Here is a 27557-nt window from a genome sequence, read left to right on the forward strand (position 1 = left end):
ACCATAAAGAACAACCGGTATTATTATTATTATTATTATTATTATTATTATTATTATTATTATTATTATTATTATTATTATTATTATGTAATATCCAAGTAGAATTTACAGTATTACAATACATTGTCTGTCCTTCACATGAGGAAGCAAACCCTATTTTTGTTACAGCCTGCAAACGGGGGCATCGTGATGGTGAATTTCTACTCTACATTTGTCCATTGCGACAATTCAACGGAAGCGACGATAGAGGATGTCGTCCGTAAGTATTTTTATGAGTTACAATTAATATAATCCACGAGTATCATGTACATTTCTATTCGACAGATAATGCAAAAAATGGGAGTAAGTATAAGGGTACAGTGCATCAGTTATTCATAGATTTCAAAAAGGCGTATGACTCGGCTAAGGAAGAAGTATTATATGATATTCTTATTGAATTTGGTATTCCCAAGAAACTAGTTCCATTAATTAAAATGTGTCTCAGTGAAATGTACAGCAGAGTCCGTATAGGTCAGTTTCTGTCAGATGCGTTTCCAATTCACTGCGGGCTAAAGCAAGGAGATGCACTATCACCTTTACTTTTTAACTTCGCTCTAGAGTATGCCATTAGGAAAGTCCAGGATAACAGGCAGGGTTTGGAATTGAACGGGTTACATCAGCTGCTTGTCTATGCGGATGACGTGAATATGTTAGGAGAAAATCCACAAACGATTAGGGAAAACACGGGAATTTTACTGGAAGCAAGTAAAGAGATAGGTTTGGAAGTAAATCCCGAAAAGACTAAATATATGATTATGTCTCGTGACGAGAATATTGTACGAAATGGAAATATAAAAATTGGAAATTTATCTTTTGAAGACGTGGAAAAATTCAAATATCTTGGAGCAACAGTGACAAATATAAATGATACTCGGGAAGAAATTAAACACAGAATAAATATGGGAAATGCCTGTTATTATTCGGTTGAGAAGCTTTTGTCATCCAGTCTGCTGTCAAAAAATCTGAAAGTAAAATTTATAAAACAGTTATATTACCGGTTGTTCTTTATGATTGTGAAACTTGGACTCTCACTTTGAGAGAGGAACATAGGTTAAGGGTGTTAGAGAATAAGGTTCTTAGGTAAATATTTAAGGTTAAGAGGGATGAAGTTACAGGAGAATGGAGAAAGTTACACAACACAGAACTGCACGCATTGTATTCTTCACCTGACATAATTAGGAACATAAAATCCAGACGTTTGGGATGGACAGGGCATGTAGCACGTATGGGCGAATCCAGAAATACATATAGAGTGTTAGTTGGGAGGCCGGAGGGAAAAAGACCTTTAGGGAGGCCGAGATGTAGATGAGAAGATAATATTAAAATGGATTTGAGGGAGGTGGGATATGATGATAGAGACTGGATTAATCTTGCACAGGATAGGGACCGATGGCGGGCTTATGTGAGGGCGGCAATGAACCTCCGAGTTCCTTAAAAGCCAGTAAGTATCATGATACTGTATTTAGCAACCGTTCTACACATCAAGTTCCTTCTCATAACCACCGATGCGAATTCTGCACCTCGCGTGACAGAAACCTGTCCGATGCCTACTGCGCATGCCTGTGCACAGCGATATTCTCAAAGTATGGCCGAGAATGTGTGGCTCTGTGAGGCCAGTCAAATCGTGAATAGGGAGAGCTAGATCTTGCGGACGTAGTAAACAGTGCAGTGAGTACGACCTAAACGTGCTTGCTTTCAACAATGCACACTATTACACACATTAATTAGTACAGGAAAATTAAAGCCTAAATTAAACTCAACTCATATAACAAGTACAGACCTCTAGTTTGTGTTACAGTACAGAAACTGTGCTGAATAAGTCCTTGAGCTGATTACAGGTTATGCAAAACATAAATATTACTCCTTCAGAATTAGCAGCATCTTAATATGGAAATTTCAATAATGAAAAGTCGAATAGAGTCTTTTGTAACTAACAAACTAATCAGAACAACAACAGTTGTTAATTAGAGTATGTGAGCATGCAAGGAAAAAGAAGAATAATAAATTACTGAAGTGTATATTCTGCAGTTTCTTACAGTTTGAATCTTGGACTGAAATAGCCGAGACCCGTGCAAACGATCTCATCACTTGTACTGAAATGTGAATATAACTGAAGAAGTTGGGAAGTGCGCACGCTTACGGAACAAACCCCTAGACCATAATTTTCTGTTCTTCTATTGCATATAAATCCCAGTAACAATACGTCGGCCTGAATATAATTTACTTTTCCTCTGAGTCCAAGACTAAATAATATGAATGAACCGGAGACAGTTTGGTCGAAGGAAGTGGTGCACGCGATTTTTCGAAAGTTTCGTAATCTAATACCTGCAAAAATATTAATTTTTATAGCGAACAGATATAAATATACAGGGTCGAATTTAGTTTAGTGTTAAAAATGTCCGAAAATATTTAAAAAAAAAAAACGGAGTTAGCAATGTCAAATCTTGATCTTAGAAGTGGAATGGCTCTTCTGCCAAAACAAGACAATGAAACAGGCCACCTTCATTCCATAAAATAATAATACTTACTTACTTACTTACAAATGGCTTTTAACAAACCCGAAGGTTCATTGCCGCCCTCACATAAGCCCGCCAGCGGTCCCTATCCTGTGCAAGATTAATCCAGTCTCTATCATCATACCCCACCTCCCTCAAATCCATTTTAATATTATCCTCCCATCTACGTCTCGGCCTCCCTAAAGGTCTTTTTCCTTCCGGTCTCCCAACTAACACTCTATATGCATTTCTGGATTCGCCCATACGTGCTACATGCCCTGCCCATCTCAAACGTCTGGATTTAATGTTCCTAATTATGTCAGGTGAAGAATACAATGCGTGCAGTTCTGTGTTGTGTAACTTTCTCCATTCTCCTGTAACTTCATCCCGCTTAGTCCCAAATATTTTCCTAAGCACCTTATTCTCAAACACCCTTAACCTATGTTCCTCTCTCAGAGTGAGAGTCCAAGTTTCACAACCATACAGAAGAACCGGTAATATAACTGTTTTATAAATTCTAACTTTCAGATTTTTGGACAGCAGACTGGATGATAAGAGCTTCTCAACCGAATAATAACAGTAAAATCTGTATACTTCTGCCATCTGTCGAGATGTTGGACAACTAACTCCTGTATTAGCCGCAGAATGCAAGATACTATATTATGCGCTACATTCCGGAGAGAAAGATATAAATTGACTTCACATTTACATGGATGTAACATTACACAGACTATTGTCTCCTCTTCTCAAATATTTGTTAAGCCTTGCCGTTGTACATTTTTTCTCAGTTTCACTTTCCATATTTTCAAAAGATTCTAAACAAATTATTTGAATTGTTATATATTATATTTATCATTTTAACCGTATTTCCCGGGACTCCCGTATTTGCCCCTAATTTTTAAGACTCTCGGCTCCCGTATATTTCTTCTCTTGGAGCATTTTTCTCCCTCATTTTTGTATAATGTAAAAATCATGACATTCTCTCGGCTGCATCAGCATTCATTCTCGCGGCGGCGGTATACAATACGCTATGAAGAATTACAAATGAACAGATAATAAAATTCTTAATAACATACCTTTAGAAAGTAAGAGAAAAATGAATGAGGGAAATAAATAAGTTAAAAGACATGTAAAATAAATTTTAAAATTTATGTATGCATATAATGTAAGAAGGTCTACCTATGTATATATCGTCCTATTAGCCTACTAGTAAAGCCGACTAAATCCACTTTTTGTGTAAAATAAGTTAAGTACAGTCCCGGACTTGTCTTTCCGTGCTCTGTATTCTACTAAAATGAAATAAGTCCGAAATGTTGCTTGCAGGCAACAAACCAATTACTATATTTGAACACTTTATTATGATTTTTCGTGCATTAATAAAGTTTTAATTCCTGTTTTTACAAAACTTGCATTACTGGTCTTAACTGGTTTTACTAGTAATAGGACGATAAATAAATTGTACGTTGATAAGTGAGTGATAGCTATATGACCGGATGTCAGTGCTGTCATTCAACATTGTAACGCACTCCAGCCAAATAAATTATAAATAAATACACAATACGCGTACTGCAGTTTGAAGAGAACTGGAACATGGCAAATTTTTACCCGTGAAGAAACACTACTTCTAATGGGAATATGATTATTTTGTTGTTGAGGACGAAAGAATTGCTTGTTTACTGTGTCCCATCCAATTTATTTCCACTCGTCATTTCAATATTAAACCACATTTCAACAAAGTCCATATTAAGAATTATGGAATGCACAAACTTTCGGGTAACTTCATTATTACGAACTGTATATTGATTATTTATTTATATACTGTTAAATTAAGGACGTCACTCGTTGTGTTCATTTTGAATTGAAATTAATAGTGGTTTTCAAGGTTCATTACTTAAATGCTACAAATTTTTGTTTCCGTAGGTGAAGATAGGAGGAAAGTTTTCGAAAATCTAAAACAGGCTAGGTGCAAAGAAATCTCAAAGAAACTACCGACAGGAAATCTAGCATAATTGTAAACCTTGAAACGAGATAACGCATTATAAATACAATGAATTTATTACAATCCTTTTTGAAAATTACATGCCGCCACTGGCAGAGAATGTAAACAATTCTACGCGGAAGTAGATCGTCCCCAATAGAAGTGGAGTGAGGCTGACGTCATATTTCCCCTACTACGAGTTCTGCAGGCCTGTTCTAAACATTTGATTTTGCAGTGAATGATGATTGTTTATACCAGCCGTGGCGAAAATGTGACTCACGAGCACATAGTGTCTCGCAATGATAGCTACGCGCTTCCTACATCCTACAACCCCCACTCTCTCACTCACTGGAGTCAAACTCCGTTCCATTTGCTTATTTGTCTCTGACCTGCGAGTGGCGTATCGTCGCAATGTCTCTCTCGAAACAATGAACCTCTACAAAAACGAAAGTTTCAAGTAAGATGGGAGGATGCATTTTTTTTTCTGCCAATATGAGAATATTAAACGTATGATTTGTTCACAAGTATTACGAGGAAAACGGTTGTATAACATAAAACGGCATTATACTACATGTTACTGATGAAACATTAAAAGGTTAAGTGTTATCATCATCATCATCATCATCTCTGTACGTCGATCCTTTTTCAGCAGCTGTAGAATAATGCAGTTAGATCTTCAATTTAAACTCACAGATTTACAATGTGATGTTAAATGAAAGCTAGATGTAAGGACTTGACAGATGTTGAACTTTTCAAATCTTTGCCAAAAAATAAATATCCGAAGATTCGTTCTTTCTCTTGCTCTTTTGAAGCCATGTTCGCTACAACTTACGTTTGTGAAAAATTATTTTCAACAATGAAAATAGTAAAAATCAAATTTAGATCACGACTGACAGACAAATACCTTCGTGATCAACTACGACTGGCAGTAAGTGACATTCTGAAGACAGTTTTAGGTTGTGATAAAGTGTCCTAAGTTTTATTGTTCATTTCTTTCTTCGTTACACGTACTAAACATTAGTTTGTAGCCTTGTACTGTATAAAATTATATTTAAGTGCTTGACGTAAGGAAAATGAAAATCCGTTAATAAGACAGACAGTTGCTTCACTTCCCCTTCGGGTGTCCGCCTTCTTCCATAGGTGCTATGCACGTTGCAGGTTACAAAGTGGCTCGGCGCACGATTACATTTTCGCCACGGCTGGTTTATTGGATGAATTTTGTTGTTCAAGAGATGCATTGAAATACGCAGTCTGTAATGCTTGCCAGAAATGGGTTTTAGTGCTTACTCGTTTAAAATCAAACAATATTAATATTATAAGTTTTATACTAAGCATACAAAGAGAATGTTTCATCTCATGAACAATAATTGGACAGATGATCGAAACAGGAGCACGACACATCTGATCAAATCAGAGCTGCAAACTGCAGTCCACTTCAACTATTACGGGAGACAAAAATCTGCCTGAAGATAGGTACTGTTACTTTAAGCGTAGCTGTCGAAGTGCAGAATAAAGTTGTTTTCTAGTAACTGAACCGAATAGTTTGTCAATTTTCTGAGTCAAATTTTGTCGATTCCTTAATCTTCCCTATTTTCTTCAAAAAAAAAGTTGGCAACTCTAACTACAACCCTGACGTGCAATAGGGTTATTTGTAAATTTTGGAGATTCAATAATATACGCTACATATTTAATTTTTACCAAAATGTCAGTTACCATGTTTTACGCCCAAGCTCCTCAATTATCTAATATAAATATTTCAATCAAATTTCTAAACTCACGATAACTCAAAAACCTTAAGCGATACAAATATTACGTAAATAGATTTTAAATCATTTCGAAGATTTCACAAGAAAATCCGTCGTTAACAGGCCAAAATGTATCACTCTGCATGTGGATTATTGACCTCCAAGGAAAACACTGGTTTGTTTAATGCGCTGTAAATAGCACACCAGTGAAGATTTTGAGTTGTGACTACTTTTAAAAGTAATTTCCATTTATTTATTTATTTATTCATTTATTATTTTGCTAATAATTGTAACATAAAATATTATATATATATATATATATATATATATATATATATATATATATATATACTTACTTACTTACAAATGGCTTTTAAGGAACCCGAAGGTTCATTGCCGCCCTCACATAAGCCCGCCAGCGGTCCCTATCCGGTGCAAGATTAATCCAGTCTCTATCATCATACCCCCACCTCCCTCAAATCCATTTTAATATTATCCTCCCATCTACGTCTCGGCCTCCCTAAAGGTCTTTTTCCCTCCGGTCTCCCAACTAACACTCTATATGCATTTCTGGATTCGCCCATACGTGCTACATGCCCTGCCCATCTCAAACGTCTGGATTTAATGTTCCTAATTATGTCAGGTGAACAATACAATGCGTGCAGTTCTGTGTTGTGTAACTTTCTCCATTCTCCTGTAACTTCATCCCGCTTAGCCCCAAATATTTTCCTTAGCACCTCATTCTCAAACACCCTTAACCTATGTTCCTCTCTCAGAGTGAGAGTCCAAGTTTCACAACCATACAGAACAACCGGTAATATAACTGTTTTATAAATTCTAACTTTCAGATTTTTGGACAGCAGACTGGATGATAAGAGCTTCTCAACCGAATAATAACAGGCATTTCCCATATTTATTCTGCGTTTAATTTCCTCCCGAGTCTCATTTATATTTGTTACTGTTGCTCCAAGATATTTGAATTTTTCCACCTCTTCGAAGGATAAATCTCTAATTTTTATATTTCCATTTCGTACAATATTCTGGTCACGAGACATAATCATATACTTTGTCTTTTCGGGATTTACTTCCAAACCGATCGCTCTACTTGCTTCAAGTAAAATTTCCGTGTTTTCCCTAATCGTTTGTGTATTTTCTCCTAACATATTCACGTCATCCGCATAGACAAGAAGCTGATGTAACCCGTTCAATTCCAAACCCTGCCTGTTATCCTGAACTTTCCTAATGGCATATTCTAGAGCGAAGTTAAAAAGTAAAGGTGATAGTGCATCTCCCTGCTTTAGCCCGCAGTGAATTGGAAAAGCATCAGATAGAAACTGACCTACACGGACTCTGCTGTATGTTTCACTGAGACACATTTTAATTAATCGAACTAGTTTCTTGGGAATACCAAATTCAATAAGAATATCATATAATACTTCCCTCTTAACCGAGTCATAAGCCTTTTTGAAATCTATGAATAACTGATGTACTGTACCCTTATACTCCCATTTTTTCTCCATTATCTGTCGAATACAAAAAATCTGATCAATAGTCGATCTATTACGCCGAAAACCGCACTGATGATCCCCAATAATTTCATCTATGTACGGAGTTAATCTTCTCAAAAGAATAATGGACAAAATTTTGTACGACGTCAACAAAAGTGATATTCCTCGAAAGTTACCACAGTTGGTTTTGTCCCCTTTTTTAAAAATAGGTACAATTATGGACTCCTTCCATTGTTCTGGTACAATTTCCTTTTCCCAAATAGCAAGTACAAGTTTATAAATTTCGCTATATAATGCACTCCCACCCTCTTGTATTAATTATGCTGGAATTTGATCGATACCTGGAGACTTGTACTTTTTCAGATTTTCTATCGCAATTTCGACTTCTGAAAGCGTGGATTCGGGTATAAATGGCTCAGCAGTTTGTATTTCAATTTCGTCCCGATCATTTCTATTTGGCCTATGTACATTTAGTAGTGGCGCAAAATAGTTCTTCCATCTGTTTAGGATTGATGGAGAGTCTGCAAGCAAGTCACCATTCTCATCCTTGATCACGTTTACCCTTGGCTGATATCCGTTCTTAAATTCCTTTATACCCTTATATATATATATATATATATATATATATATATATATATAGAAAAAATTTAGCTCGCCCCTGAAAGAGTAGAACTCGTGCTCAGGGGCGGATTCCTGAATTGAAATTAATAATTATACAATACAATTTGTCTTATGCCTACTGTGCAATTATAGTATATAAATTTAAATTTACAATTTTTCAAATTTTATAAAATCCATACATAACTTTTTTAATTTAATACTAGAACTATTAGAATTGACAAGATTAGGATATTTAAATATAAATTTGTTGTATATTCTTGGGCCTAAATTACTACTATGATTAAAAATGACGTCTCAACATGCGATAAGGGCACAAATACCCACAAAATGTTATGCAATGCATTCCACACATATCAAAGGGTACCGGTATTTTAAAGAAAAAAATTTTTTTTTTGAAAATTTAATTTACCGGAAACAACAATAAAAGTGGGCGAGTGATTGAAAAGTTTAAAAATGGCGACTCAACATCCGATAAGGGCACAAATACCCACAAAATGTTATGCTATGCATTCCACACATATCACAGAGTATTTTAAAGAATTTGTTATTTGAAAATTTACTCATTTTTTGCCAAAAAAATACCATCCTCTCCCCTTAAATTTCACAATGACGATCTTGGAGGCCTCCGATGGGTAAGAATGAGTGTCTGAGTTGTCAAAAACCACGCAAGTGAATTATAAGACGAAGCTTCGAATTAATATCTTCCGCCCTACAGAACAAAATTGTAAAAATCAAGATAAACATGTATTTGAAATGAGATCGGACCACAACTAAAGCAAGCTTTGTTGCAGGACACGTCAATCACATTCGAGCAGTGGCGGGCGTGGACCACGTTGGCATTGGCAGCGACTTCGACGGCGTCAAGAGGTCAGTATGGCACATCATGTACAGGGACATCATTTTATTTTTACTAACATTTCTAATATTAACCTGGCTATACCTTTGAGAACCACAAGCACCGTTTGCTACACCCTTCCATGGCTGGAGGTCGATGATACTGACGTAAAATACAAACAAATCACTTTACTAGGTATAGGAAGGAAGAAAAGTAGTTCATCCATTTACGTAAACTAGAAATATCGCGATTTTGAGTTTGATAATTTTCATTATGTTTTTCTTTAATCAAAATACAGTACATTATTAACAATGAGTGCTTTTACTCACGAACTGAGCTGTCCATGCGGACGTATTCATTATGCAGTGTATATTATACTGTCTACAGCACATTAGCGTACAATATAGAGAATGAAGTTAAATTGAAAAATAATCATAATATGGATATTTAAACACATTTTTGAAAATGGTGGCCGTTTATTTCGATAGAGGCTTCAGTTCTAATGTGCATATTATCGCACTATAGACTATTGTACCTAATCCCAATTACCAGTTTCGTTCTTCGTACTAGTAACTCATGTTGAAATAATTCTGTACCGACTCTATAAAAGAGTACCTTACTTACTTACTTACTTACTTACTTACTTACTTACTGACTTTTAAGGAACCCGTAGGTTCATTGCCGCCCTCACATAAGCCCGCCATCGGTACCTATCCTGAGCAAGATTAATCCAGTCTCTACCATCATATCCTACCTCCCTCAAATCCATTTTAATATTATCTTCCCGTCTACGTCTCGGCCTCCCCAAAGGTCTTTTTCCCTCCGGCATCCCAACTAACACTCTATATGCATTTCTGGATTCGCCCATACGTGCTACATGTCCTGCCCATCTCAAACGTCTGGATTTTATGTTCCTAATTATGTCAGGTGAAGTATACAATGCGTGCAGTTCTGTGTTGTGTAACTTTCTCCATTCTCCTGTAACTTCATCCCTCTTAGCCCCAAATATTTTCCTAAGAACCTTATTCTCAAACACCCTTAATCTCTGTTCCTCTCTCAAAGTGAGAGTCCAAGTTTCACAACCATACAGAACAACCGGTAATATAACTGTTTTATAAATTCTCATTTTCAGACTTTTTGACAGAAGACTAGATGACAAAAGCTTCTTAACCGAATAATAACAGGCATTTCCCATATTTATTCTGCGTTTAATTTCCTCCCGAATGTAATTTAGATTTGTTACTGTTGCTCCAAGATATTTGAATTTTTCCACCTCTTCGAAGGATAAATATAAAAGAGTACCTTACGTACTGTAAATTCAATCTTCACTTCTGCCCGATCCGAAAAGATAAAATTACTCAGACATGCTATCTACTGTCCGTTCAAGTGGTTTTGTCGCAGGATCGTAGAAAGGGAAATCACGTGACAGTTAATTACTTAACGAGGCCCTTTCATTTAAGTTATTTTAAACAGTTGTGTAATATTACGTAAACGTCCAATTCCTAACAGAAATTAATGTTCTCAGAAAAGAGCTAAGACAGCCCAGCCACTAGCCTTTACAGAGGGGCGGGCAGAAGCAGGTGGAGGAAACCGGGATGCGACGTAGGCAAACGGACGACAGTATCTGCGCAAAAGTATGATTCAATATTGAAAGTTCTTTCGTCACTGGAAAACGCGAACATATTTCTGGAACACACTATACTCACTAACTCAGTACTATTTACTATGACCGTAAGGCGACTTTCACTGCATACGCGGCTTTGGTTCTGTGTAGAGGACGATTGGAAATTTACTAATAGAGGGGGTGGGAGTGAAGTACATTCAAAACTCAGGTGCAATAAAAATTGAAGTAAAAATAAAATGATGTTCCTGTAGCTACTCTGAATCCCACGAGGCAACAAAGGAAGCCTTATTTTTTAAAATATATCGAATGATGAATTTTCTACCTCAATTTTAACGCAAACTATTCTCTTCACAGCGCACGATTTATGAACCGCATATCGAAATCTGTAATTTATTTGTAGAAATCTAAGTGGTAGTGGTAGTAAGGGGCAATAATAACAGTAGTAGTGGTACAGAGGATTTCACGTTAAGAAAAAAGCATTGAGCATATGGAGCTGTTCCATCAAATGTTCAGTTGCCATAGAAACGCCTACCTACCACATAGCTTGTACAATGTACTAGGCAAGGCCCATAAAACCAAGGCTTCTTTCTTAACGTGGAATCCTCTATAGTAGCAGTAGAACTGGTAATACTAGCGGTGCTAGCATTAGTTGCAGTACATTGTTCAGTGAACTTAGCAATCTCAACTTGTCTTCTACCTTTCCAGTACGATTCTGAGTCTGAATGGAGTGATACTTTCCTCGATTTAACGTGCACGTCAGTGATCTTGAGTGAGCTACACAGAATTTTTGTCGAAGGGGGATCATTCTTAAAATTGTTTACAATTTATATTATCGGTATTACAAATTGTATGTATTATTATTATTACTATTATTATTATTATTATTATTATTATTATTATTATTATTATTACTGCTATATTATCTAATAGAACATATTCATGAATATCTAATAAAATCCTTGAAACGTAATTTTTTCAGAGCCATCCTATTTTTAACTATATACTTACTTATAGTATAAATGAATCACATTATTAAGGAATGGAGATTGAAACCACATGGAAGTATACCGATAAGTCGTTTGTCCCAAATAGATACCTTATTATTTGCTGATGATATTGTGTTTATGGCAACTTCAGAAGATAATTTACAACGTTTGGTTTACAACTTTAATCAAATGGCAGAAAGTTTCAACATGGAAATTTCAACTAACAAATCTGAAGTGATGGCTTTTTTTGGAAAGGAACCAGTCCGTAGCAAAATATGCATCAATAATAAGATCATCGAACTAGTCAAAAATTTTAGTTAACTCGGTTACCAACTTTCATATGAAGAAGAAAAAGATTTGAATGAGAAAATTATTAAATTCAACACAGCAATGGGGATAATTAATCAGATATTCAAACCAACCTCAGTACAAAAACAGACGCGCACCAGAATTTATAAAACATTGGCCAGACCTATACTCTGTTTTGGTAGTGAAGCTTGGACGATTCGTAATATTGATTCACAAAGATTAACGGCGGCAGAAATGAGATTTATGCGTCGAACAGCGGGATACACGAAAACGGATCACATTAGAAATTTTGACATTATGAAAGAACTGGAGATTGAACCGATTACGGAATACCTACAGAAATACAGACAAAACTGGAGATCACATGTCATCAGAATGCCCCGTTCTAGAATTCCACGCCAAATTTTAAATTACCATCCTGTGGGCAAGAGATCCTTGGGCAGACCGTTCAAGCGTTGGCAAGAGACCGTAACGGGCCACTAGGCGCAATACATGCAAGGATGATATATATATATATATATATATATATATACACTTACTTACTGGCTTTTAAGGAACCCGTAGGTTCATTGCCGCCCTCACATAAGCCCGCCATCGGTCCCTATCCTGAGCAAGATTAATCCAGTCTCTACCATGATATCCTACTTCCCTCAAATCAATTTTAATATTATCTTCCCATCTACGTCTCGGCCTCCCCAAAGGTCTTTTTCCCTCTGGCCTCCCAACTAACACTCTATATGCATTTCTGGATTCGCCCATACGTGCTACATGTCCTGACCATCTCAAACGTCTGGATTTTATGTTCCTTATTATGTCAGGTGAAGAATACAATGCGTGCAGCTCTGCGTTGTGTAACTTTCTCCATTCTCCTGTAACTTCATCCCTCTTAGCCCCAAATATTTTCGTAAGAACCTTATTCTCAAACACCCTTAATCTCTGTTCCTCTCTCAGAGTGAGAGTCCAAGTTTCACAATCATACAGAACAACCGGTAATATAACTGTTTTATAAATTCTAACTTTCAGATTTTTGGACAGCAGACTGGATGATAAGAGCTTCTCAACCGAATAATAACACGCATTTCCCATATTTATTCTGCGTTTAATTTCCTCCCGAGTGTCATTTATATTTGTTACTGTTGCTCCAAGATATTTGAATTTTTCCACCTCTTCGAAGGATAAATCTCCAATTTTTATATTTCCATTTCGTACAATATTCTGGTCACGAGACATAATCATATACTTTGTCTTTTCGGGATTTACTTCCAAACCGATCGCTCTACTTGCTTCAAGTAAAATTTCCGTGTTTTCCCTAATCGTTTGTGTATTTTCTCCTAACATATTCACGTCATCCGCATAGACAAGAAGCTGATGTAAACCGTTCAATTCCACCTGCCTGTTATCCTGAACTTTCCTAATGGCATATTCTAGAGCGAAGTTAAAAAGTAAAGGTGATAGTGCATCTCCCTGGTTTAGCCCGCAGTGAATTGGAAAAGCATCAGATAGAAACTGGCCTATACGGACTCTGCTGTAAGTTTCACTAAGACCATTTTAATTAATCGAACTAGTTTCTTGGGAATACCAAATTCAATAAGAATATTATATAAAACTTCTCTCTTAACCGAGTCATACGCCTTTTTGAAATCTATGAATAACTGATGTACTGTACCCTTATACTCCCATTTTTTCTCCAATATCTGTCAAATACAAAAAATTTTGATCAATAGTCGATCTATTACGCCTAAAACCACACTGATGATCCCCAATAATTTCATCTACATATGGAGTTAATCTTCTCAAAAGGATATTCGACAAAATTTTGTACGACTTCAACAAAAGTGATATTCCTCGAAAGTTACTACAGTTACTCTCACTCTGAGAGAGGAGCATAGGTTAAGGGTGTTTGAGAATAAGGTGCTTAGGAAAATATTTGGGGCTAAGCGGGATGAAGTTACAGGAGAATGGAGAAAGTTGCACAACGCAGAACTGCACGCATTGTATTCTTCACCTGACATAATTAGGAACATTAAATCCAGACGTTTGAGATGGGCAGGGCATGTAGCACGTATGGGCGAATCCAGAAATGCATATAGAGTGTTAGTTGGGACACCGGAGGGAAAAAGACCTTCAGGGAGGCCGAGACGTGGATGGGAGGATAATATTAAAATGGATTTGAGGGAGGTGGGATATGATGATAGAGACTGGATTAATCTTGCACAGGATAGGGACCGATGGCGGGCTTATGTGAGGGCGGCAATGAACCTTCGGGTTCCTTAAAAGCCATTTGTAAGTAAGTAAGTAAGTTACTACAGTTAGTCTTGTCCCCCTTCTTAAAAATAGGTACGATTATGGACTCCTTCCATTGTTCTGGTACAATTTCCTTTTCCCAAATTGCAGGTACAAGTTTATAAATTTCGCTAGATACTGCCCATCCACCCTCTTGTATTATATATAAAGCGATAATTATGACCCTCCGCATTGAAAGGAGGGATAGATTACATGAAAACAAACAATCTATTATACGTTTTGAGATTAAGTGTATGGCTGATTAAATAATTGCATGGAAAGTTTGAGCACGCTGGCAACATCGCAATGCCCAAGATTCCGCACGGAGGCATTCAACTCATCCGACGTGAGATATAAACAAAAGGCTACGTATTGCAAAATCAAGCGATGCTTTGGCCCGGGTTTTTCTCGACCAAATTTAATCTCCTCTTCCTGTCAACAATTTCGTCAGTCGTTGTCGACGCCGTTCGCGAAATGTTGGAAACACGCTGCCCGTGTCAGGATCAGCTGGCAGACAGCTTTGATTATCGTATTGAAAATTCCATGAAGACGGGGATTCAAAACGATCCGGTCAATACACATAAAAAGTGGGATTGGATCGATTGGATCGTATTGAGATTTGCATGAACACGCGTATCGTATTCAAAACGATCTCAATACGCTATGCGCGTGATCAATCGTTATTTGTTTGTTATGTCGGCTGTTTTATGAACATACGAACAGCGAGCCCAATTACGCGTGTTCAAAAGGCATGTTGCAATACAATATTTTCGTGGCTAACGAGACGTCACATTCTTAGTAATAATAATAATAATAATAATAATAATAATAATAATAATAATTCTTTATTTATACTGGCAGAGTTAAGGCCATAGGGCCTTCTCTTACACTCTACCAGGTCACAAAGTATACAAGCAGTTAAAATATTTTAACAAAAAGTTAAAGAACAGAATACTAACATATTACAAAAAACATATAGCATAATAAAGTCGACACTAAACAACATGAAAATAATACCATAATAGAAAAAAATTAAAATACATTGAAATATAGTGAAAGCAACTCAGTACAAACAGTTAATATGGAAAACGTAAGGAAGAATATAACAAAATGGAATGTAATAAAATAATAATAAAAAAGAAAAGAAATACGAAAATTAAATAAAATTCACAATAAAAAGGCTATGATAATAAATTCATCGGCTGATGAAGAGAACAAAACATGACCAACATTGAACAAGTTTATATATAAATGCACGTTTAACATGAGTTTAATGTAGCAATTCCTTTGTTTTTTATAACTTTGAACATGTATTTATATTAGGCGATTGTCAAGATGGCCATGACTAGACCATGATGATCACGTGACTCCAATTCGTGCCGAAGCTTGTCTTTCTCGTTAGCCAGGTAATATTTTATATATTCCTGAAAGCCATTATTACCACTCTTCTTTAATAGCTAGAATATTAAGTTTTCATGTGTCTTATTAAGAAAACTCATTAATGTTTATAGCTAAGGCCTACACAGTGACAAACGTGCTAACATGTCGATAACAACATAACTACGTTCGAAACTTCAGCTTCCATATTCGTTAGCATCGTATTCAATACGGAAACTATTCAAACCGATCCGAATACTCCATGAAAACGTAGTAATTTGAACTAGCACTTCCATGAACACTAACTTTACTATTTATACTATTTTAACTAGCACTTTCACAAACAGTGACTTTACTATTTACAATATTTTGACACGTATGTTTGCTATTTTCAACTAACAGTTTCCAAATCACTGAATTTACTATTTACTATATTTAATATCCTGCCGGAAACCAAGCGTAGAACGGCTCTGGAACAAGACGATCTTGACTACCAACTCATATGGAGCGAGAACATCTGATCAGAGTTGCCACGTCTACTTTTAGACAACAAGTTTGCAATACTTTTTATTTATTTTACACGAAAACCGTCCATTCTATCGACATATGACAAGGAAGAAAAATATTCTTTATTACATTTTCTATTGGTATTGAGAGAAATTAAGATCCTATGCATAGTATCCATAACGACGACTTTAAAAGTTTTATAAAAAAAAAAACATTTTTATCTCGAAAACTATAAACTTCCCACCGATATGGTATTAGACCTTTTTGTTATATGTTACTCAATATGAACAATTCGCTCTGCAAAGCTCATGGGCTATTTCACTTCCACCCTGTACATATACACACACAGTGGTAGTGAAATAACCTTGCAGATTGAAAGAGACGATAAGGTACACGTGAATGAATAGAAAACCTGTATTACGTTTTGTGATTAAATGCAAGATTAATTAAAAAATTAAGTTTCAAGTTTCAGCAGTCCGGCAACATCGCCGCTAACACATTCTACTCATGATACAGATATAAGAGGTCAACGAACTCGGTGTGTTTCGGTAGACGAGCTGCTCTCTGCCAAGACGTTGCCACTCGCTCGCATCGTGCAGTGGCTTGAAATTAGAGGTTTTTAAAATTAAATTTACACGAAAACCGTCCACGCTATTGAAATACGCCAGAGGGATAAATTATTCGTTATTAGATTTCCTATCGATATGGACAGAAATCACGATCCTATTCGCAATAGTTACCGAATAAGAGATTGTTAAACATTTGAAAAAAAGAAAACATTTTTTTAAACTACCAACTTTCCACCAATATGATATTATAGTTTTTTGTTACATAAAACATGAGCTATTCGCTCTGGAAATCTGTAAGGCTATTTCATTTCCACCCTGTATAGCCTACAGCCTGATACAAGACGATTGAACATTATTTTAAAATCTTAAAGATCCGATTCTGTGCACTATTTCCAGGACATGTTCAAGTGACATTTTTATAGGGTGTCGTCAAAGAACAGATCGGCTTCACCTCATCTCGACAAAAAAAAAAAATGTAACTTTTGACTTGTTCCACACATTAAAGCTTCAAAGCTGAAGATGTATGAAATTAAATTGCACTAAGTAGAAAATAAAACTAAAACATCACATTGTAACAGCCTAATGGCCGGTTTTCCAAGCATTGTTAGAAAATTTAACGACTGTTAAACTCTAAATAGTTTGTTAATTAATAAAATTGTATGTTTTCAACACCAGTTTGGTTTAACAGATTGTTAACAGTTTGTTAATTTTGAATATAGGATTTCGGGCAGTTAACTCGTTTAACAGTTAGTTAATTATGGCCGATGTCTCCACAGCTGTTCGAACAGAAGTTGCGAAATTAATATTGTGTGTCTTTCTGTAGGGAATGTTTAGCACATGACTGGTAATATAACATTTAAAAAATACTTTGGACTGTTTAAATACATCAGTGTTATTTTATTTATTTCATATTTCGTATCCATAGTAGCAATGAGGAAATATAACCTTACTTTGTAATTATTATTCAGCACGTCACCTACAACTTTCATTTGTCAACTGTTTGTTTATGGAGCGTGGCCTACTATAACAGGTTGTCATTTTATGCAGTTTCATGACTCACTCTATAATATAGAATTAAAAAATTAATTTTAACCAATCAAGAATTGTCTTACATGTGTAGAATCATTACCAACTGCTGTTGAGTAGTTAAAATAGTGCTAACAGACGTTATAGTTAAGTGTTGGTTATCTTAAACAAAATTATGTTGAACAAATGGAAAATACATTAACAAAGCGTTAAAAATAAACAGACTGTTAATTTAACATTCGTTAAGCAAAATTAAACATTACTTGGACAAACTGGCCATAAGAATCATGATGCAAGGAAAACATTAGACTTCTTAACATTCATAAATAACGTTTACTACACGCCTCCTGAAATTCTATCAGGTTGGTAACATTGGAAAAAACATCTCTTTCACTATGTTTGCCAATATATTAATCCTCTTCACCGATTGGTTTATACTATCCTCCACATTAGAGCAAAAAAATTCTGACCCGTTCGTTGAAGTGGCTTCCAAAATCATAATCACGTAACAGTGAATTAAATTTGCCAAGTATAACTTTTCTTGATCTTATTATGCATTCAGTTTACCCATTTATCACCCGTACAACGTTACATTATAAATTTGTACCACAGAGTAGCCAGAGAGTGGGCGTACCTCCCCGCCCACCTTGTCGAATATTTTTGACACTATGATTGCATGCTTCATATGGACACTTACCTAATGGTGTCAGGTTCGATAGCACAACTGACTTCTGGCAGATGGTTGGCGGTGATGCGTGAAGACATCTTCCACAGTTGCTCGCAACTCTTCAGTTGTGCGGTACCGGTTATTACTCCCACTGCACGGTTACCTAGGTTACCAACAGACTAACACAAACCTTCGCGAAATAAAGGGGGGGTAAGCCAACTTCTCGACCACTCTGTGCAGCCTCATTGTATGAGAAATAATTTCGTCTGCGCTTCTATATCAGAGATAAAACAAACCATAGCTTGTTTCTGATAAGTCTCACCTGAGCAATGTAAAACAAGAGCTGATATGATCTCATGAAATGTTTGATTTTTTTAGCCACCTTTGATAAACCCGGGGTTCCCTACCATCTCCAAATAAATCACAATTCCTGGATTTTTCCACTACCATCAACGTTCATTATGTGCCCACGATGCTGTTCTTATATTTCTCAAAGTTTTATAGCTGTTCACATTGTAATCTAATTGACAATCTGCACTCAACGTCATCAGAAGTATTATGTACGTCTGCTTGATCTAGCAGATTGACCTAGATAAGGACTTGAGCCATTCTTTCCCCTAACGCGACATCTTGCGTCTAGGTCCGTCAACAGATGGCTCTATATGCCAATCATTTCCCCTCTATTTCATATTCTCTCTTCATTTCTTCTGTCTGCCACAACTACACATTACAAACACACTTATTATCAAATTGTAAATGTACTCAACACTGGAGGCGACAAGGGTTGAACCAGCGATACTGCACACGGTCCAACGATGGGAATGAAGTGTTGTACATGACGTCACAGCGGGCGGCGGATGGCAGGAGTGCCGAACTGTAATACAAAATTAAAACTTATTTCAGGAACTAAACTAAAAAATCATGTAATTAGTCTGAGAAAGCCAGACCAAACATAACCCAAAAATCGCGGACTCAAAAAGAGTGTTAACTACAACTAGCCTAAGAAAACGAAACATAATTTAAACCAACTACCACTTAAATAAACTGAAACCAATTAAAGAAAATCAAAAACTCTCACCAACCAACTGATGTCGCTGTAAAATCTAATGCGAACTGCAGCTGCATGCAAGAAATGACTTAAGTCGTTATCTGGATTCTAGGCTATACCCACTGAGTGAATTTCGTTTTGAAACTATAGTTTGCATACTGTATGCTTCTTGATTAATGTTTCAGGTCAAAAATACTGGTTATTTTTCCAAACATCACGAACACTAAACAAACAGTACTGAAATTATCGCTCATCTGATGTCCACGTTTCCCTAGCAACGAAGTATTTATTTAAACACCTTCTCCTCTGTTGTTAGAACCATAATTTTATTGCAAAATCAACACAACACTGGGTTCTCAAACTATTGTATACAATAAATAAATACTTCGTTGCTAGGGAAACGTGGACAGAAGATGAGCGATAACTTCAGTACCTACTGTTTGTTTCTGCGCATACCTACAAGAGAGACAAAAGAAGTGTATTGCTATTAGAAGTGATTATTTTCAATCATGTGTTATGTTAAAATGTTTAATATAATTATGCTCGACCATGCCGAAATGTAGTAATTATACACCTGGTAGCAGTCCTTTAATGCATGCCATTAAAATACACCTACTCATTAAAGTACAGGTGTTCAGCCAATGACAACTCAGCTTACAGGTGTTCAGCCAATGACAAGTCAGATTTGTACCGTTATAAAACCGCAAGTATCGATTATTCTCGGATATGCAATCGAAAGAGAATTAGTGAAAAGTCAAGGAGGCTGGAAATCCAATACTGTCGCAGAAGGTTATGTTCTGTTACTATAATAATTAGCGTTAATTGTAAATAATATTCAAATAAATTCAATTTGTCATCTCGTTTTTCAATGTCGAATTCAATAATCAAGGTTATATACCGGGATTAAATCAAGGTCAATGACATTATTGTTCATCAGAAAAAATCAATACTTTCGCGTCTGCGCACATCTCACAATTCACGACCTAGAACAAGGTCACTTCCGATCTTGTCAGATACAAATAAAATGTATACATCTGAATAATTTCAAGTTAGCAATATGGTCGAGAATAAAAACTCGTATGAAACTCGCCTATAATGGTAATTAAGAAGCTCGTGTGAAAATTATGAAACTCGCTTGCGCTCGTTTCATAAACATCCATACTCGCTTCTTAATTACTATCATTATAGGCTCGTTGCATAATGTAGGATAATTTTGTTTATTCCTTTATGTTTATTAATTAAGTACAGTAATATTACAAGTCGTATAGGTCAGTTTCTGTCAGACGCGTTTCCAATTCACTGCGGGCTAAAGCAAGGAGATGCACTATCACCTTTACTTTTTAACTTTGCTCTAGAGTATGCCATTAGGAAAGTCCAGGATAACAGAGAGGGTTTGGAATTGAACGGGTTACATCAGCTGCTTGTCTATGCGGATGACGTGAATATGTTAGGAGAAAATCCACAAACGATTAGGGAAAACACGGGAATTTTACTGGAAGCAAGTAAAGAGATAGGTTTGGAAGTAAATCCCGAAAAGACGAAGTATATGATTATGTCTCGTGACCAGAATATTCTACGAAATAGAAATATAAGAATTGGAGATTTATCTTTCGAAGAGGTGGAGAAGTTCAAATATCTTGGAGCAACAGTAACAAATATAAATGATATTCGGGAGGAAATTAAACATAGAATAAATATGGGAAATGCCTGTTAGTATTCGGTTGAGAAGCTTTTATCATCCAATCTGCTGTCAAAAAATCTGAAAGTTACAATTTATAAAACAGTTATATTACCGGTTGTTCTGTATTGTTGTGAAACTTGGACTCTCACTTTGAGAGAGGAACATAGGTTAAGGGTGTTTGAGAATAAGGTGCTTAGGAAAATATTTGGGGCTAAGAGGGATGAACTTACAGGAGAATGGAGAAAGTTACACAACGCAGAACTGCACGGATTGTATTCTTCACCTGACATAATTAGGAATATTAAATCCAGACGTTTGAGATGGGTAGGGCATGTAGCACGTATGCGCGAATCAGAAATGCATATAGAGTGTTAGTTGGGAGGCCGGAGGGAAAAAGACTTTAGGGAGGCCGAGACGTAGATGGGAAGATAATATTAAAATGGATTTGAGAGAGGTGAGATATGATGATAGAGACTGGATTAATCTTGCTCAGGATAGGGACGAATGGCGGACTTATGTGAGGACGGCAATGAACCTGCGGGTTCCTTAAAAGCCAGTAAGTGAGTAAATAAGTAATATTACAAGTATATGCACTCGCATACCTACACATATTAATATTATGCTTTCTGTTTAACTATAATAGGGATCTATGTGCTGATTCGAAAGTTGGCCCAATTTACTTAATTTAATTCATTTTAAACATTGTATAGTGAATACTTCCATAACGAAATAAACCTATACCACAGAAACGAAGTAATAGTTGTCACAAATCCATATTACGTGAAACAAAGTGCAATATGTAATAATAATAATAATAATAATAATAATAATAATAATAATAATAATAATAGTTTTATTTTCCCTGGCAGAGTTAAAGCCATCAGACCTTCTCTTCCACTCAACCAGGATCAAATAACATACAGAAAAATATATACCGGTATACAAATATTAACTTAAAAATAATAATAAACATAATAAAGTAAAAAAGAGAGATAGAATACATATACACAATCAGAATTAACTTTAAAATAACAATAATAAAAAATATATAATAAAAAGATACTGAATACATAATCAAAACAGGAAAATATATTCTAGTATACAGTATTAACTAAAACAATATAAATAATTAACACATATGAATATAATCTCACAACTAAAGGAATAGTAGAATTAGTATGATCAGCACAGCACGGGTTACATTGAGACAATGACAATTACCTAGATATCAGTGTTGATCTATACTAATAATAAATCTGTAGCCGAAATTTTTCTGGTAATTTTCGATTTTCCAAAAATAATTGGTCCTAACATATATAATTAACCACCCTGAAACCGAAAATAGCATTTTTGAAATTTTTGTTTGTATGTCTGTCTGTCTGTTTGTCTGGATGTTTGTTACCTTTTCACGCGATAAACCGATTTATATGAAAATTGGAATATACATTAAGTTCGTTGTAACTTGGAATTTAGGCTATATGGAATTCAAAATATTTTATTTAAAAGGGGGGTTATAAGGGGGCTTCAATTAAATAAATGTAAGTATTTCCCTTATTATTAATTTTCATGAAAAATATTACATAACAAAAGTTTCTTTAAAATTAATTTCCGATAAGTTTTATCCTATGCAAAATTTTGATAGGACCTATATTTAATGAGATAAATGAGTTTCAAAATTACGATAACAACGCCATCTAAGGCGGTGTAAAGAAATAAAAAACAAATGACTCCATCTATAAGGGGCCTTGGACAACAACAATCGAAAGCTATGAAACATACGGTAGCCTACAGAGAATGTTTCTGTGCTTGTATGAAGTAATATCGGAAGCTAAATTAACCGATTTGTATAATTAATTATTAATTCACCATTGGAAAGTGTAGTTTCTCTAGATGGACATAATGCTATAATGTTATTACAGTAACTTCTGAGTGAATTGAGGACAGGTAAGATTAAAATAGCTTCTTATGCACAGAAAACTTGATAGGCTATTCTGTACATTCGTTTCCTGTGTTTCCTAAATGACCGAATGAGTGGTCTCTGGATCAAAATGATCGCATTTTAATTTTTTTAATACAATTTAAATTAAGTAACATAATAAACGATATATCCTTCTATGAAACACGAATGTTCCCAGGATCAAATGTCCTATTTTAATTATGTAATTACTTTATATTTATTTCTAACGGGTGCAGCGGAGCGCACGGGTACGGCTAGTGGAAAAATAAAGTAGTGACTGTGTAAAATAATAATAATAATAATAATAATAATAATAATAATAATAAATAAAAATTATACCTAAAAACCAATTCTTTGCATTTAAAATATTTCTAAACAACCTAATTGTAAACAACTGAGGACTAAGACTACCCCTGATTTCCAGCGGCAGCGAATTCCATGAGCGGGCCATGGCTATTGAGAAAGAACTTGAGTACAGAGATGTCTGATGACGTGGTATTGATAGCAACAGATTGTGCTGTGAACGTGTATTACGATTATGATGTGAAGCTAGAGGCAAGGTAGTTGGGTGTGGAATCATGTATAATTCGATATAGCAGGCAAAGAGAATGTACTAAACGGAGCCAGGAGAGTCGTAGAAAATATTCCGATATATGATCATGTCGGCGGATATTGAAAATAAATCGGACGCAGACATTATGTACACGTTGAAGTTTTTGAGAAAGTTCAGCACTTAGGTCGCTATATAAAACATCACAATAGTCAAAGCTGTACGGTTTTGTTAAAAAAATACGCTAAAACTAACTGTTTGTTTCCACTGTGGCGGATGCACCCTTGCCGGGCAAGATAATCAGTATTGGCTTTACTTCGTCACTTTTCGAAAAGTGACCAAGAAGTGATGTGCTCACTTGAGGGAGCAAAGTGCAAATGGAGAGACATTATTTTTATAAATCAAGACAAAGCAATTCTATTCGCATGTCATTTTTGTTACAATGGATAACAGTAATAAAATGTCTGTATCTGCGGAATTTGGATATTTACCGAAAACACCATTTCCACCAAGGACTGATAAGCGGAGCTGAAGTGGACTCCACTTCGTCACCATCGAGTTGGAAATCCCTCACAGCGCTTCGTCATGCTAGTGGAGGCACATCTGGAACACGAGGAGAGCGAATAAAAGACCAGTGCAAATAAAAAGAGGAACATCTTGGCATTGAGATAGGCTAGTCATACGCCAAGGTCTGTGACAAGGTTAGAGTGCGTTACATGACGAAATAATTGAGGGGAGTGATGGGTGAAATTTCTAAGTAGAGACTTCATATTTTATACACTTCATCCCCTTGCTATAAGATTCCTGTACATAAGTTTGATTATGATCAGATAAATGGCTTTTGAGTTATTCAAATTTAAGAAAAAAATTGTTTATTTTCAAAATATTTCTCTTCTTACAAAATTTATGTTTATGTATAAGTCTCTTCTTACAGCTTCTCTAATATGGTTAGAAAAGAACCAAATAGGCTATCCAGAATTTTTCAATTTACATTTATTGATGGAGGGAATTTTTAATATGTAACTTCTAAATTTAAATTTGTCTCCACTACATTCACAGTCCACAGCTGTGGAGTAACGGTCAGCGCGTCTGACCGTGAAACCAGGTGGCCCGGGTTCGAATCCCGGTCGGTGCAAGTTACCTGGTTGAGGTTTTTTCCTGGGGTTTCCCTCAACCCAATACGAGCAAATGCTGGGAAACTTTCGGTGCTGGACCCCGGACTCATTTCACCGGCATTATCACCTTCATTTCATTCAGACGCTAAATAACCTAGTTGTTGATACAGCGTCGTAAAATAACGCAATAAAATAAAATAAATCCACTATATATATATTTTATTTTGTAATTTCGAAAGTATTTAATTGTGCTTTGTTGACTACAGTATAATATGAGTAAGACATGCAGAAAACATTTCATTTTCCTTGCACCAAAATTGTTACAGCATTTATTTTACTCTTTGAACATGACGAAATATGCTGGAAAACAAAGTATGAGAGACCAACTTGTATATTTTGCATGGAATTCATTCATTCATTCATTCATTCATTCATTCATTCATTCATTTTATTCCAGAGATCTTACATGAGCAATGAAGCTTTAAGATGTGGAACAAGTCAAAATTTTACAATATTACAATTACAATTTTTACAAATTTTTACAGTTTTACAATTTAGTAATTTTCTACAATTTTTACAATTTTGTGCAATTTTTTACAATATTTTGGCGAGATGTAGTGAGATGAGGTGAGGTCCGAGGATTCGCCAAAAGATTACCCGGCATTTGCCTTTTGGTTGGGGGAAACCTCGGAAAAACCCAACCAGGTAATCAAATCAAAGGGGGGTAATCAAATCAAAGGGGTTGATCCCGAAGTCTCGCCATAGAGTAGACCATCTGGCTTCAGTCCCACGGCTGGGGAAAACCTCGGAAGAAGCTTAGCGGTGCAGCCATTTAAATATGGTGTAATTTTTATGCTTCTAAACACTGCAGACAACTGAAACTTCTCAGTAAATAAATAAGAGAACACTGATTCATTTTTCACACGAAAACTGAAATGCCATTTTTGATAAAAAGTGACCGAAAATTTCACCCGTATCCCACCTTTAATTCGCGTACTGCCTTATCTTTTGCATAGGTTGACGTCTTAGAGCGGGAGTTTCTAAGGCTGAACTTTTATTTTCTACGTTATCTACGCGATTTCAAACGTGTTACGAAATGATATAGCATAACCTGTCATTTACAATGGACGAGTACAATTTCCAATTATCTACGGCAGCCGTGGCGAAAATGTGATCGTGCGCCGAGTCATTGCGTAACTTGCAACGTGCATAGCACCTATGGAGGAAGGCGGACACTCGAAGGGGAAGTGAAGCAACTGTCTGACTTATTAACGGATTTTCATTTTCCTTACGTCAAGCACTTAAATATAATTTCATACAGTATAAGGTTACAAATTAATGTTTAGTACGTGTAACGAAGAAAGAAATGAACAAGAAAACATAGGACACATTATCAAACCTAAAATTAACTGATTTCAGAATGTCTCTGTGACAGAGTTTCAAAATCAGGAATTATGTCATTTACTGCCAGTCGTAGTTGATCACGAAGGTTTTTGTCTGTCAGTCGTGATCTAAATTTAGTTTTTACTATTTTCATTGTTGAAAATAATTTTTCATAAACGTAAGTTGTAGCGAACATGGCGTCAACAGAGCAAGCGAAAGAAGGAAGCTTCGGATATTTATTTTTTGGCAAAGATTTGAAAAGTTCAACATTTGTCAAGTCCTTACATCTAGCTTTCATTCAATATCACATTGTAAATCTGTGAGTTTAAATTGAAGATCTAACCGCATTATTCGTACATCTGCTGAAAAAGGATCGACGTACAGAGATGATGATGATGATGATGATGATGATGATGATGATGATGATGATGATGATGATAATAATAATAATACTTAACCTTTTAATGTTTCATGAGTAACATGTAGTATAATGCCGTTTTCCTCGTAATACTTGTGAACAACTCATACATTTAATATTCTCATCATATCGGCAGCAAAAAAATGCGTCCTCCCATCCTACTTGAAACTTTCGTTTTTGTAGAAGTACATGGTTTCGAGAGAGACATTGAATGATACGCCACTCGCAGGTCAGACACAAATACAAATGGAACGGAGTTTGACTCCAGTGAGTGAGAGGGTGGGGGTTGGGGAGGTAGGAAGCAAGAGAAATGCACAGTTTTCATTGCGAGCCACAATGTGCTCGTGAGTCATATTTTCGCGCCACGGCTGATCTATCGCAACGAATAGGAATAGCCATCCAACGCGGAAACGCAGCCAGCATTTCCGGAACTTTTCCAGAAGCCAATTCTCTGGATGAAATTTTCTTTATTTGAATATCTGATGTAATTGCAGTTTTCTTTTCCTAACCTGTTAGTATTAAAAAAAAATCAGGAATCACAATGAAATTTTGTATTTACACACATTTAAACTGAAATTGTAACATTGTTCATAAAAGTCACAAATGTGATTTGGAAGAAAATTTCCGCAGGAGCTGTAACAACCACATTAATGACTGTATGTACATCAAATTAACTTGTGTATCTCTTATTTTAATTGTGTTTCATTTGTAACACTGCGTATCTCACACAAACAATGGCGAAGCCAAATTTCTTGGCTTAAAAATCGATAATGTGTTTAATTGGAAAAATCATATTAAAGAAATTATCCCCAAACTAAATTCAGCTTGTTTTGCTA

The 27557-nt window shown here is 35.7% G+C and overlaps 1 protein-coding gene and 1 long non-coding RNA gene across 2 annotated transcripts in view; one reads left to right on the forward strand and one right to left on the reverse strand.

Moving 5' to 3' along the window:
* Positions 1-27557, forward strand: part of LOC138713922 (dipeptidase 1-like) — a 97272-nt gene that overhangs the window by 44343 nt on the left and 25372 nt on the right. Inside the window, exons 9-10 of the mRNA XM_069846460.1 lie at positions 169-259; positions 9178-9253. Coding sequence (XP_069702561.1) covers positions 169-259; positions 9178-9253 — 167 coding nt within the window. The remainder of the gene's footprint in view (positions 1-168; positions 260-9177; positions 9254-27557) is intronic.
* On the reverse strand, positions 16578-24410 carry LOC138713924 (uncharacterized). Its single transcript, XR_011336012.1, has 2 exons — positions 24297-24410; positions 16578-19443 (listed from the first exon to the last, which is right to left on the reverse strand). It is a non-coding gene; the product is annotated as an uncharacterized lncRNA (long non-coding RNA).

Source organism: Periplaneta americana, chromosome 14, assembly GCF_040183065.1.
Source record: "Periplaneta americana isolate PAMFEO1 chromosome 14, P.americana_PAMFEO1_priV1, whole genome shotgun sequence".
NCBI lineage: Eukaryota > Metazoa > Arthropoda > Insecta > Blattodea > Blattidae > Periplaneta > Periplaneta americana.